Source organism: Plectropomus leopardus, chromosome 10 (genome assembly GCF_008729295.1).
Source record: "Plectropomus leopardus isolate mb chromosome 10, YSFRI_Pleo_2.0, whole genome shotgun sequence".
Lineage (NCBI taxonomy): Eukaryota > Metazoa > Chordata > Actinopteri > Perciformes > Serranidae > Plectropomus > Plectropomus leopardus.
In genome coordinates this window covers 20,013,589-20,028,306 of record NC_056472.1, presented here as the reverse complement: position 1 = coordinate 20,028,306, position 14,718 = coordinate 20,013,589, and the positions used below count along the sequence as shown (strand labels likewise).

The following is a 14,718-nucleotide window of genomic DNA, read 5'->3' as shown; positions in this document are numbered from 1 at the left end:
ACACTTTTAGTCCTGGCACTGCAGTTCACCTTTATGTCTTCATCAGTGAGTGACCATTCACTCAGAACATGCTAGACCATTCATAGTGTTGAGTGGAGTTGTATGTTAAGAGCACTACGCCCGGGCCACTCTGCCCGTGTGAGCAGGGCAAGTGCGTCGCAGAACGTGTCTTCTTTTTTTTTTTTTTTTTACGCCCGTGATAACAAGTTAGAGCAGAAACATTGCCTGCATGAGCAGTGCTGCTCAGGCTTGACAGATCCAAAATCAGCTGCAAAACATCTGGAGATGTGGAGTCTTGCCTATTTTTCTTTTGTCTGACGTGCACAGTTTTCAGCAAAAATAGACAGCGACAATGGTCTTTTGATAATCATAGTGACACCACACCACCTTTCACTAAAGTTTCAATGTATTTTAACAGACAAGCTTGAGTTAAATATATATGTTTATGTACTGTTTTTTTTTTTCTTTTAACTCAACCTTTCCTGTTTCCGTTTCAAAATAAAAGCTTGCTGACTGGTTCTCTGGACTGGATTTGGCCCAGTCAGGACCACATTACACTGATGAAGAATTATTTGTCATATTATAAATATACAAATATTTCCTTTCATTACTTCATTAATATTTCAATCATTGTGACTATTGATAGTAGTGTTTATTTACCTTAACCTTTAGGCTACTTGTTTTCGCCTGCTTACTTACCTCTGTACATACTCTGATCTAATGCACATTGCTGTGTACAGGTTTAAGTGTATAGGTGTGTGGTGTGTGTGTGTGTGTGTGTGGGGGTGGTGTGTGTGTGTGTGTGTGTGTGTGTCAGCATGTGCTTGTGTATTTTATGGCTTACATAATTGCTCCATAAATTAATAGATTCATGGCTTTTATTTATGGAAATACAGTACTCATAGTAGTGGGCAGTTCTGCTCGAGTAATGCTATATGTGTGAACCCTGCTTGCGTGTGAGCCGCAGCAGTTCAGGGATATATATATTATTTTTAAACCCATGGACAATGTTTCTGTTTACAGAATGCCTTCATTGGTTGACACAAGGCTTTGTATTGTATAACATTTGAGGGACTGTGTTGTTGACAATGCAGTGGCTTGCATGGCTCCATAAATTAATAGATTCATGGCTTTTATTTATGGAAATACAGTACTCATAGTAGTGGGCAGTTCTGCTCGAGTAATGCTATATGTGTGAACCCTGCTTGCGTGTGAGCCGCAGCAGTTCAGGGGGGTTCAGGCATTGCTCACATCAGCAGTGTGGCATAACAGTAAGAGAGAATGAGAAGGAAAAAAAACAATACAGTGTGTGTGCAAAAAAAGAGGGCATAAGTTGTTTATATGTGAAGTCCCATTAGCTTTTATTAAGAGCACGGGGGGGGGGGGGGGGGGGGGCTACGTCCGGCACTGCTGATCAACAGCTTTTCTCAGGTCACATGTCCAAAAATAGCAGCTGGGATGTAAATACACTGCACTGCCACTTTGATGCTGGAAAGATGTAATCAGCTCATGTTAATTAAGACAACGTTGTTTTATCTTATTTTTAAATCTCTATATCTCACTCCCCAGCTGCCTAACATCCCAGAATTGACAGATTATGAAAAACTGGTGTAACTTGGCATTCCGCTAAAGGTTTTGTTTTCAGGATGAATAACATGATAAGCGGTTCAACAAACCGTTTGAACACATGAGCGCGCCCAACCAGGTGAATTATTGATATATTTTTTTGGGACATCCTTTCTGTAGGTAGGTCAACATCTTTTGGGGGGATGTATCTAGATGCTCCAGTGAGCTGATTCTTTGTGCATGAAATGACTTGACATCCTCCCGACCATCGAGTGAGCGTGCGTCGTTGCGTGCGTGAGCGTCCGCGGAGAGAGAGAGAGAAAGAGTGGGGGAGAGAGAGAGAGAGCAAATAAGCAACTTTGTTACCAGGCATAGCTGTGTCTCCTCCGGCACCGCGTGGTTAAAGAGAAGCATTTGGCAGTTATGGTTGATCAGCGTTTCTTTCATCCTCCCCGGTGCATTAGAGGCGACGAACGTGCTCGCGCTCAATAGATTTCCTCTTTCGTGTTGACGGATTAAAAATAAAAGATGCGCTGAAATACCCAACAAGACCCACATCTTCATCAATGTGCGTGAGGTATGTATTTCTACCAGGACTTAGAAATTATGCTGGCTGCCTTCTGTGTGACAAGGCGTGCACTGTGCTGCAAAAAATCTCAGCTAACCTCTTGTAATTTACATATCTTTAAATTCTAACTAATTGCATTTTGATGTCTTAACAAGCTAATGCGACGTGGCTCTCCCTCACAGCGGATTTAGACCATTGTTTTGTGCTTATGTCTTGCTTTGACCTTGCTTTTTTTTTGTTATTTACATAGCTTGAAGGAGTTGCTTTCTATCCTGCTTTTGTTTGAGCCATTTTAAAATCAGCAGCCACGCAGCCAGAAGTTACCTCTGGGTAACAGCAAATGAACCTTTGACTCGTGTAGCTTGTTGTGTGGAAGTTGCTTTCATTGCAGTCTGCCTGTTTTTTACATCACCATGTATGTGTTTTATTTCTAGATGACATTGAGGATACCTTAGCAGGACTGTGAGCTCGGGCCATCATTTTTGCAGGAAAATGCATCTTTGGATCTCGTATGTTTTGCTAAGTGCAACGTCAGTGTGCATTGTTGAGATGTTTGGCCGTTATGGAGAAATATGTCAGAGACTGTGTGCCTGTGAGGAGAGAGAGGGGATCCTCACAGTGAGCTGTGAAAACAGAGGAGTTGTGAGCCTCTCAGACATAAGCCCAGTGTACTTCTCCCAGTATCATCTGCTGCTTACAGGGAATCTTCTGAAAAAGCTATTTGCCAATGATTTTGTCGAGTACAAAGGACTTACAATATTACATCTGGGAAATAATGACATATCTGAGGTTGAAGCAGGAGCTTTTAATGGACTTCAGGGATTAAAAAGATTGCATCTCAACAATAACAAAATTGATACCTTGAAGGAAGAGTTTTTCTTTGGCCTTGAAAGTCTGGAATATCTACAAATTGATTATAATTATATCACTCATGTGGCGCCCAATGCCTTGAGCAGGCTTCGACATCTGGAGGTCCTGATTCTAAATGACAACTTAATATCTACTCTGCCTGTGAACATTTTCCAGTATGTACCTTTGACTCATTTGGACTTAAGGGGGAATCAGCTCAAAGTGCTCCCCTACTCAGGTCTGCTGGAGCACATGAACAGCGTCGTGGAGTTGCAGCTGGAGGAGAACCCGTGGAACTGTTCGTGCGAGCTGATAGCTCTTAAAACCTGGCTCGAAAGCATATCGTACACGGCCTTGGTCGGCGACGTCGTTTGCGAGTTCCCTTTCCGGCTTCATGGGAGAGATCTTGATGAGGTTTCGAAACAGGAGCTGTGCCCGAGGAGAGCCATTGCTGAATATGAGATGCCCCCCCTGCCACATTTGAGCACCGATGCATACCATAGGACCACGCCAGCTCTAGTCACAGCCTCCTTCACCTCATCAGGGATTGCACGGTCCTCATCAAGGCCCACTAAGGGACCTCGCCAGTCAGGCAAATTAAAATCAAGGCCCACTGCTCGCATCCCATCTAATAAACCGCAAAATTATGGCCAAATTGTTTCATATCAAACCAAATCCCCCGTGCCTTTAGATTGCCCAACTGCCTGCACCTGCAACCTTCAAATTTCAGACCTTGGCCTGAATGTGAACTGTCAGGAGCGAAAGATTGAGCACATCTCAGACTTAAATCCCAAACCTTACAATCCCAAAAAGATGTATTTAACAGGGAATTACATCCCCGTGGTGCGTCGATCAGACTTTATCGAGGCGACTGGATTAGATTTGCTTCATCTTGGCAACAATCGAGTATCTCGCATACATGACAGAGCTTTTGGCGATTTGACAAATCTAAGACGACTGTACCTTAACGGGAATCTGATTGACCATCTCACAGCGGAGATGTTTTATGGACTGGAGACCCTACAGTTCTTATATTTAGAGTACAACGTCATTAAAGAGGTTGCTTCGGACACTTTTCAGCATGTGCCCAAACTTCAGCTTCTTTTTCTGAACAATAACCTCCTGAAAACTTTACCAGTGGGAACATTTAGCGGCTTGACATTAGCCAGACTAAATCTTCGCAACAACCACCTGCGATACCTGCCAGTCAGTGGCGTGCTTGATCAGCTCACAGCACTGGTGCAGGTCGATTTGTTCGAGAACCCCTGGGATTGCTCTTGCAGCATACTGGAGCTGAAGATGTGGCTGGAGCAGCTTAGCACAGGCACAGTTGTAAACAATGTCATCTGTGGTTCGCCTAAGAGGCTAGCTGGGGAAGATATGAGATACATTAAGACAGCTAATTTCTGCCCTAATAACTCTGATATACTTGCCTCCATGATCCCACCCTCGGAAGAATCATTTCCTGGCAGCACTATCACCATAGAAACATCACTGGACTCTGACACACAATACACCACCATCCCCTTATCTGTGATGATCCTCGCCCTTCTCCTCATGTTCATTGTGTCAGTGTTTGTGGCTGCAGGACTGTTTGTGGTGATGAAAAAGAGACGACAAAAGAGTCAGAATGAGCACAATAACTCCATGAATGCTTGCATCAGCTCTCTCAACATGGAATACGGCCTTTACAAAAAGGGATCCATCCCCAAAGTCCGAACATCTGCTGGACATGTGTACGAGTACATCCCACCTCCCACAGAGTCCACATGCAGAACTCATGCCCAAACCCCGACGGACAGTAAATCAGCGGATGGATTTAGAGACTTTGATGAGTTGAGCGGCGCTTTTTTGGGCAACTCGGATGAAGAGGCAGCCAGTAATGTAATGAGCTCGGAGTACAGTGCCACCACTCCAGAGCCTCTTAACAAGCCCTCGAGCCCTCACCAAGACGATCAGTGTTACTACAGAGATGTACTCGAGCCTGACAAGCACACACGCTACAGCAATACGTTACCATGCAGGCATGCAGCGCATTCATCGAGTCAGTATACCTCAGACTATGATGCAAGGCATCAATACGTGCACCCAGATAGAATACAACAGACAATACTTTATTGTGCAGCACCAAGTACTGTGTATGTGGAACCCAACAGGAGCGAGTACTGGGAACTGAAAGCAAAGCTTCACATTGACCCGGACTACCTTGAGGTTCTTGAAAAACGAACAACATTTACACAGTTTTAAAAGACTTGTCTGAGTGGACGCATTGATGCAATGTGTCCATATTAATCAGGAATCAGACCATGTTTCAAAACAGGCAGAACTATTTCATCACCTTTATTAGTTGTGAATCTGGGAATCATGTGTCACAGGACTGAGTAATAAAGGGGAACACTGCTCATTTCAATGTATCACTTACCCCTGTAGCCCTGTGGTGTTTAACAGTTTGGTTTAAATGTGTAAATATGAAAAAGCAACCAGAAATCCTGGGCTCTTATGACTCATCCCTACATTAAATACATCCTGGAGCTGTTTCATTGACAATAATGTGAGACTGAGCTTTTACTCTCAAATTAGCTGCATTTCATGAGTGTTAATGAAGCGTGCAGATGATATGTTCTCAACCCAAAATAAACCAGGTCTTTTGTTACAGTTATACATAAGGCTCCCACTTCTGTCAAGTTTAGTTTCAAAGGCTAAATCTCATTTATTCTGCAAGTAAATTTAAATATTAACACTTATTCGACTTGCATGTAGGTGTTGACAAAAGCCACACATCTCTTAGAAAATTATACTCTAGTGAGAAATGGAATCAGACACTTTTAGCAAGGCATTTTTCCTCCATCATGCACAGCTCTGGGATGATCATATTAAATGCATGAGATCATAAAACAAATTCCGATGTAATATCTCAAATCACAGATTATGAGGACAGTAAATCTCTTTCTCTTGTTTGCAGATTTGGGAGAAAATAATTAATGTATCCTAAAAATATACTGAACTGACCCAGCGCGCATTCTGCAGAGTAATCTGTGGAAATCTGTGGTGTTCCCTCAGAGCCTCCCCAACCTCCAAACCAACTGCACTTGTGGAATTATGAACACATGTTGCACTTGGATTGAGTTAAATATTAATGTATTGTAACTGTACTCAGAAATGTTGTAACTACAAGATCACAGCTGTATTCAGATGTATGGTAACTGGAGGAAACTGAGCTTTAAAGGTCTATATCACGTTACAAATATTTATTTTACGGCAAACATACAGCTTGAGAACACACTTGTTGAAAAGCGATGAATTGTGATGAGCACATTTATTTATTTGCACGAGAACCAAAGCACTTCACACAAAAAATCAGCTCATAATATATGCAAAGTTTGACACTCAGAGTACATCAAAGCACAATCCTGTGTTTTTTGTACCCTTAAAATCTTCATTTTTCTTTATTATATATCTGAATACTATTTAAAAAATGTCTTCCAGTTGCAGTACATTTGAGTAGATTTGCAATATAGTCCAATGTATCTACATATACTTTGAAATTCAGCTCAGTCTGTCAGATCTGTTGACCATATACACCATATATTAAATGACTGCATATTTTACACTTTTTTTTTTTGTTTGTTTGTTTTTTAAAAAAATGCACTATTGACTCCTACAGGTTAACAATGATGTCACTTTCTAAAATGCACTATATGGTAAGATGTGCATACAGCCATAGACATAGGTTTGATATTCATAGAAGCACCACATGAGAACTGCACTATGCATAGATATAGAGCATACGTAGACAATCTGTACAAAATGCCAACAGTTCATCCTCTCAGTCACCAACCAACACTCATAAACATGATAGTTAATAATATCATCACATCCCGTAATTGTTAATTTGAAATTTAACAAATGAATATTCAGAGGTACTTTTGTATCACATTTTAGATTATTATTTTTTCTCTAAAATGTCATATATTTTAATTACATGTTTTTTTATGGGAATACTGAGTGGATTTTTTTCCCTGTACTCCATCACAATGAAAAATTATGTGACACTGTTTGTTTTTTATCTCTTTGGCACAGGGTCGAAATCTGGCAATTTGACCACAATTAGCAGTTTCTGTTTGTCTCTTTTAGGGCGGAGGGTTGATGGGGGGTGTAACAAATGTATAAAGGTCCTCAAAAGCTTTAGCTATTAGATTGAAAAGCACAACAAATGAATGCTTGAGTGGATGGAGTCGACTTTATGCATAAAAAAATGTTCTATGCTCTAAAGGAATCTAAGCACATCATCCGGTCATAATGCAGTCGAACCAATTTCTGGGTCAATAGTGTAAGCCCAGAGATGTGACTCCCCCTGAGAGTTTAATACACAGAGTAAATTCACCTCATATGCAGTATTATGCACTGAACCTGTCATCTTGACTCAGCTAATTAGAGGACATGGTGTATCTGGACTCTGTCTGCATGTCACCATGTATTACACTGCAGCATTAGTCATGCTGTTTATCAAGTATACAGTCTTGGGTTTGTTGCCTTTCACATGTTTCAGAATTATGCTGTGATTATTTTGTCACTTGACCTGTGGCTGTACTTTGGAAATTCATCAGAACAAATTAAATGAAATCAACACAGTGCAGCATGATGTAAACTTGCACAGGTTTTTGTTTCACGTAAGATTTTTAAAAACAATGTATTGCTGTGAAGTTAGTGATGAAAACACTGTAAACTTACACAGATACACACAAAAGTTTGTTTTTTTTTTATTGTTAGCAGTGGCTGGCATCTAGTTCATTGTCTCAAAAAACAAATCTTTTAAAATGTGTGGTAAATTTTGTGCAACCAAACTAATGCAACATGTGAGAAGATATCACATCGCAAAAAAAAGAAGCAAATAATTGCATTTGCAAGTGTATTTGGAGGAACACTTTTAACAATTTATTTGTCATGTTTCTTTCAATTTGTAAGAATCTTGCAAACTGTGTACTGAAACACAGTTTTTACTGTATATAACAGACATTTGTAATATGTTTTGCTCTTTCAGCTTTTTGTAATGACCAAATGCAGATATTTGTCACATGTGAGACTACAAATACTGATAATCCAAAAATATGTTAAACTGAGATGTGACTGTCCTGTGTATATGTGCACATGTTTCATTTGCAAAGAAGAGATCCGGTTAGTGTCTTATTCTTACTCCAATTCTTATGTTTGCTTTTATTTGGTTTTCATATGGAACAGTGATTTTCTATGTTAACCTCTTATTTGTAAATAGAACACATCATCAGCATTTCCATGCAAACTCGCATCGGCTCTGAGAAGCAAAAACCTGGTCTCTTATTGCAAAAAACACAGTACAACTAGGAATATGTGGGGTAAATATATCTACAGTGTGCTGTTTAGTTGTTAGCTGATGAATAAAAGATATGCATTCATTTGGTATACCCTTGTCTCTGTGTTCCCTTCACCCTCTAAGCCGTGGTGTGTGAAGCAAATGTCATAGTGCACAGCAAGGGCAGCATTGAAAATGTTGCACAAAACCCCAATGGCATTTTTCAGAACATAACGAAAATTACAATATCCAATTCAAATGTTCAGATCGAGCCATTGTGATGGTTTCAATTAGGCAAATGGGACATAACAAAGGGCTGTGTTGCAAAATTTAACATTGAGATGGCATAGTTAGTACTGTATGAAGCCTCAGTTTCACTCAGTAAAAACACCCAAAGACATTTTGATGAAGAGCTTAAATGATCAATTCTCACATGTATAAATGAAATGATTATCCAATGCCTAAAGCATTCAAGCAGCTACACAAATAAAAGTGGCAGGCCTACGGCGGAATTGCAAAATCTACTTTTGTACAAATATGAGTTTCTTGTATAATTCCAAATGTTTGTTCACAAGCCTCTCACAGCAAAAAGGGTGTGTTTGTTGTGTTCACTGTGATGTGCATAAAGCTGGAATATGTGACCTTACTGTAACTGTGCCATAAGAACATATCTGCATACGCAGACACTTGCAGAGAAACTGTATTCTTACCAGACATAGCAGTATCCATGGAAACATCCAATTACCTGACACGAAAAAACAATTCCAGAGCAAGAGGTACTATGCTGACACAGAGGGCGAACTCATTTGTAACTCAGCTCTTTGACATTTATGTGATTACTGTATGTCGCATGTCTCTAAATTGAGCACTGAGCACATTGAGCACAATACACTGCCCTGTGCCGCATCTAAGCGTGACTGATGTCTGTGTCTGAAAAATGTCCATTTTAATAAGACAACAAACTGCTGTGGATCACCTTTGACTCAATCTGCTTGTCAGATTGATGGTGTTATGTTGCTTTAGCTGCTTGAAGACCCCAATTCTGCTCGGGAGAGGGAAATTAGGGCAGATCTACATTATGTAAGCTTGAAGAGATGTGTCAGGCGGTGTGAAGACAGCATATGACTGTAAGCATTAACCAAAGGAAGAACCTTTACTATCTGCTTACATCAGGCCCGAGCAAACACAGTGGAAACACCACTGAGTCAAACCTCCTTGATGTGTCTCTATTTCTTTCACAGTGAAGAGCAGAATCTCACATCTGGCAACATATGTATGTCTTCCAGTTGTTAGTCTCAGACTGTGCTTCTGTCCCTGAAGCTTTTTTCGGTCTTCTGTCTCCCTGTGCGCCAATGCTCCGTTTCTCTCTTTCTCACTTTATGTGTGTGTGTGTTTGAATGTGTGTGCCTGGGTGCATAAATTATTGACTCAGAGTGTATTCATGCTTGCCTCAAGGACTTCAGCCAACCAATGTGGCAATACCTTTATCCTTGCTTTTCGTCTTTCAACGTTTTTTTTGTTTCAAAATCCTTCATGCAACTCGCCGGCGAAGTAAAGGGCTTCAGCAATAATTGATGCGTTACGTTTTGAACATAAACTGACATTTATCTGTGTCCAGTGTGCCTGCTTGAGCTGTGTGTAAGAGTGAGGTCCATAGTTTTCGACTGATTTGAAGAGAAATCTCATGCAGCTGGAGTAGAGTGGTATTTACAAAACCCAGAGAGGAGGATTTGGATTCAGGAAATGCTAAACTTTGCCAGTATATTTGCAACAACTGAAACAGTATGTGTGAGACACACTAATATTTATAAGGGCTTATCCAGGCTTATGACTGCCAACCTGAGGAAAGTGACAAAATCCCACTTCATCCTTCCATTTATGGTACTCCACACTAAACATGAAAATGATATTTCACATCAACAAAAAAGAAAAGCTTTTGGCAAAAGGTAAAATAAAATGTTGTGTTGTGAATACAGTGAATTGATGTTTATAAGAGGCTTTCTGTATTACAATGTCTGAACGTTATGCATAATATCATTGAGATTTCCTGCCAGTATCCAGACAATTAATAATGTTCCCCAATTCAAAATGATCCACTCTGAATGTGTTGTCCCTCCTGCAGTCACTAAGCACATTGTGCAGCTCGTACGCTGCCCTGCAGAGCCGCTCCTCCCGCATTAACCTCTGTCCGTGCCTGATATCCACCCTCTTTTTATCAGTCCATTTTCCTCATGGCTCTTCAGCACATCAAGGGCATGTCCTTCTCTGGATCTTGGCCTGAAGTGTCACTATAACTGCCACATCAGACTGGCATGCTTTAGCCTGTAATTTATAGTGCCAACAAACAGGCCTCAGTGGACAACGTAGCACATTTGTGAACGTGCTGTAAAAATGCGGCTTTGCATCGAAACACTGAATCAGTCTCCTGTCCCACGGTGGGTTTATTTATAAATGCGGCACACCAGGGTGATCCACTGTAGCAGTGTCTCCTCCTGATTTGAAAAAGATGTGACCTGAAAGGGCCCTGTTTGTGTTTCCTCACTCAGTTGAGAGGGGGAGAGACAGAAATCTCACAATGAGAAAGCAGCCCTGCCAGAACAATAATGGTGTACTCAAGATCAGAGACAGTTGAAGAGAGCATGAAGCAATGGCAACTGACCGTTTGAACAAAACATTTAGGAAAGATCATATAGTAAAGTTTAACATAAAAACAATCAAACTGTGCTTTGAATTGACAATGCATAATTTCACAGCTAAAAACAATTTAGAAGCTAGCCATATTTAATATTATTTCATGCAATACTTTCTTAGAAGAGTCATCATTTCACACACCAACATAAATCTGACTTGGCTGTGAGGCTTTTGAATCAAGTGCTATGATGTGTGAGTGGACTATTACAGATTGCCCATGTACTGTGGCAGCCTGAATTTAAATGCAGCTATTGCTGCACTGTTGCACATTTCCTTCTTCTCTCTCCTGACCATCTCATAAAACCAAGTCGACAGCTGGAGGAAGGCGGCTAACCACTCGCCTGCAAATGCGCAAATGTTCAGTTTGTTCTGACAAGTAGCAGTTAATCTGACCAACCTTTTGTGGGAGAGACTTGTTATGATAATTATTCCTCTAACATATTTCCTATTGCATCATTTTTTGAGGGCCGTACTTGCAAAGAAAGAGTCATTTTATATTGCACTATATGAGTGCTCATTACTTCAGTCCCACATTCCCTCTAATGGGCTGACATTGTTGAGGTTTAAACCTCACAATGGGCAATTTTATATCAGATTTAGGGGCAGTGGAAGTGATGCCAGCTAAGCAGAGAAAAAGATGTGGAGTAAAAAACACACATTAGCCCAGGATTTTAAGAAAATGTTCCATTTGATGGTTTCTGAGCCATTTCTTATTAGTCCAAGATTGTAAATTGGATTTCCAAACCATTTTTTTCCTTTATATTGTCATTACCGAAGTTCCCATGGACAGATTGTAAAGAGACTTGATCTGCAGGGCTGTGCATTTGTATGGAAATATCTGAAAACCTCAGCCACAGCTCTCTAAATGAAGTCGAGCTCACTGCAGCAAATGCCAGCCGGCACCCAGGCCGCTTATTTCACTATTGTGCTCAGAGGCACAGTACATGTAGCTGTTGATGTGTGTTTGAAAAGTTTATAAGGCTTGTGAGTAAGGTGCACCTTTGCTGTGAGAAACTTAATTCATTTTTTTACTTTATTTTGTGTGAGTTTCCCCTTTTAATTTCAAGTCAACCACAGTTTAGTTTTTGTCCCTTTTTCTTTAAAAGGTATACTGTGCAGGATTGTCAATACTGTAAAGACGCTCACCAACAAAAGTAAAAGTAAAGGCAACGTCATGTTTACTGTCAGCATTTCGCTTCACTAAATTTGCATTTCTTTGGTGCTTTGTCCCTTGAGCCTCTTTTATATTGGCTGTTCTAGACAGGAATTTTGCGATGTTACGCCACTTTGCTATTCTGTATTAAAGGTACGATTGTGGAATGGGGGGCAGAGATGTCTTGCTGTTAAACCAGCATAGGAGATAGTAACAGAGCCGAATTGAGGTCTGTATAAAAGGAACAGTTGGCAGGATAAGACAATTGGAGGGACATGTGTGAGGCCGAGTCTTTTGTGTTAAATGCCATGCCTTATTAGATTTTGTGATGCCGGCATGCCTTCTAAAATCACGCACTTCAGCAGCATGATGCCGCCATTGTTTGGTTCTGATGCATAAAGACGGGACTATGGGACTAGCATCCCTATAGTACGATCTTTGTGTAAAAAAGAACTTTGGATGCCTGCTGCTTACAGTCTGGCCGCTGGTTACATCCTTTTTGTAAAGCCCAGACCTTAAAGCTCAAGTGCTGTGGGCGTACACCCCATAAATGTCCGAAAGACAGAAAATATTAAGAAAATAAAAAAAATACAGGTGAAGGGCAGAGTCTCTGCAGAAAAATACACCACTACAATGTCCCCCACAGTAGCACAGTTTGGGGGAGAAATGTATGATTTAATAATGTCGTAATGGAGTCTTGAAATGTTTGAAAAACCAAACCACAAAAGACATAGGCAATATTCAATTTCAATTAAATTTTATTCACAAAGCCTGTCATTACAAATTACTGTTTACCTCAGAGGGTTTTACAGCACAGGACATCCCTCTGTCCTTGGACCTTCACAGCAGATACAGGATTTTATCTCTAACTAAAAATGGTAGAAACCTCAGGAAGAGCAATGAAGGATTCGTCTCCCAGGACGGACAGACTTGCAATAGATGTTGTGTGTACACAACAGATCAACACAATAAAATTAAAGTAACCCAGTGATAAAGTGATACAAAGTGAAAGTCATATACACGTTAATCCTTTTTTGTGTAGAGGACAAGCATTATTTTGGCCCTGGCACAGTGTCAGATAAATGATACGACACCTACTGAGCTGATAAGGATTCGCTATCTTGCTCAAGGACGCTGCAGCAGAGTAGGCACTTGGGGTGACAGGGGAACCTAGTGTGACCCTCATCACCACAAATGCTTTTGGCATCTTGTTCGGTAATTTCACCGCACAGGACATGGTTTATAAAACTGCATAAACCCTGACATGTCAGACAGAGGCTGCTGTCTACTTAGATTACTGTTCTTTTAAAGATGTCGCATAAAAAAGCATAAATACCTTCTAGTGATTCTTCTGTTGTTGTATTTTTCTTATTTCTTTTTCTGTTCCATTGACCACCATTACTCACAAGACCCAGTAGTCTGATGATCTATAAAAGCAGCACTGTAGTTCTAAGTGTGACTGCAGTTACAGTGATCCCCCTATTTATGTATAACCACATGTTTCAGTGCATCTCAGTGAGATATTTATGTACACAGCATTGTCTACAAACACAAGTAGAAAACTTTCCTCTCTGTTAAGTTGGTGGCAACTCAGACACTATTATATTTAAACTTGAAGATAACTCTTAAAGCAGTATATAGTTCAAGGCATAGCAAGACTTTCATGTCATACTCAGCTCTCGTGACAGGCTGAGGGTGCGCTGTGGTTCCTAAAAGCACTTTTCTGTGTTTCTGTCTCTCTTCGCTGTGAGTATCCTTGTGGGATTTACAACAAGCTACAATGGATCCAGACAGATGGCAAGGTGGGGGTGTTGGGTAACCATCTTCTGAACCCCAGGGAGCACTGCCATATACAAGCTGTCAAACAAATGTCTTCACCTAGAGATTTTTTTGTTATAATATAATGAGATCCTGACTCTGACGCTCATTTTCACAATTGCTCAGACGTCCAAAAGAACTGCGGATACAGCATTAAAGCCAAATCCTTGGTCCCTGTTTCAAAGTTTATGCACACACTCCCTTATTAATTATATTATTGTTGTGCCAACAGCATCTTCATATCCTCTCTGAATGCATCAGGGCAATGAGGCCATCGGGAATTTACATAAAGTGAAGTAGCAAATAGGTCATGAATATCATTAATATTCAAAAAGCAGCACTTCAAAGAGTGGTAACTCAATGCCTCAGCATTAGCTACATTTGACCATTCATATCTTTCCTCATTAACTACAGTGGGAAGCATTATTTGCTGAAGGCTGTGTACTGCAGGCTGGTGGCAAGTGCATCAAAACAGTTCTTTCAAGTTCTTTCTCGTGTTAAGCATTGTGCAGCTACACAACTCCTAACAAGCCAAAAAGACTGAGACGACCCGCTGCCAGTATGTGTCAGCTCTGGTAATACTGATGAAGCTCACAGCAATTTATGTACGGCACTACTTCAGTTGTTCACTGTTGACTGGATAATTGACAGGCTATTGTTGGTTGACTGCCAAGATTTCCCAGATTTCCCAAAAGACATGTCAAATATGTCCAGCCAGCCACTAAAAGACTTCAGGAGTTTTGA

At 40.6% G+C, this 14,718-nt stretch overlaps 1 protein-coding gene across 1 annotated transcript; it reads left to right on the top strand.

Moving 5' to 3' along the window:
* Positions 1-1,917: 1,917 nt before the first annotated feature.
* On the top strand, positions 1,918-5,300 carry slitrk5b (SLIT and NTRK-like family, member 5b). Its single transcript, XM_042495009.1, has 2 exons — positions 1,918-2,143; positions 2,569-5,300. Exon 2 carries the CDS (start codon positions 2,627-2,629, stop codon positions 5,228-5,230), a length of 2,604 nt encoding a protein of 867 aa, XP_042350943.1. The 5' UTR covers positions 1,918-2,143; positions 2,569-2,626; the 3' UTR covers positions 5,231-5,300.
* The last annotated feature ends 9,418 nt before the right edge of the window (positions 5,301-14,718 follow it).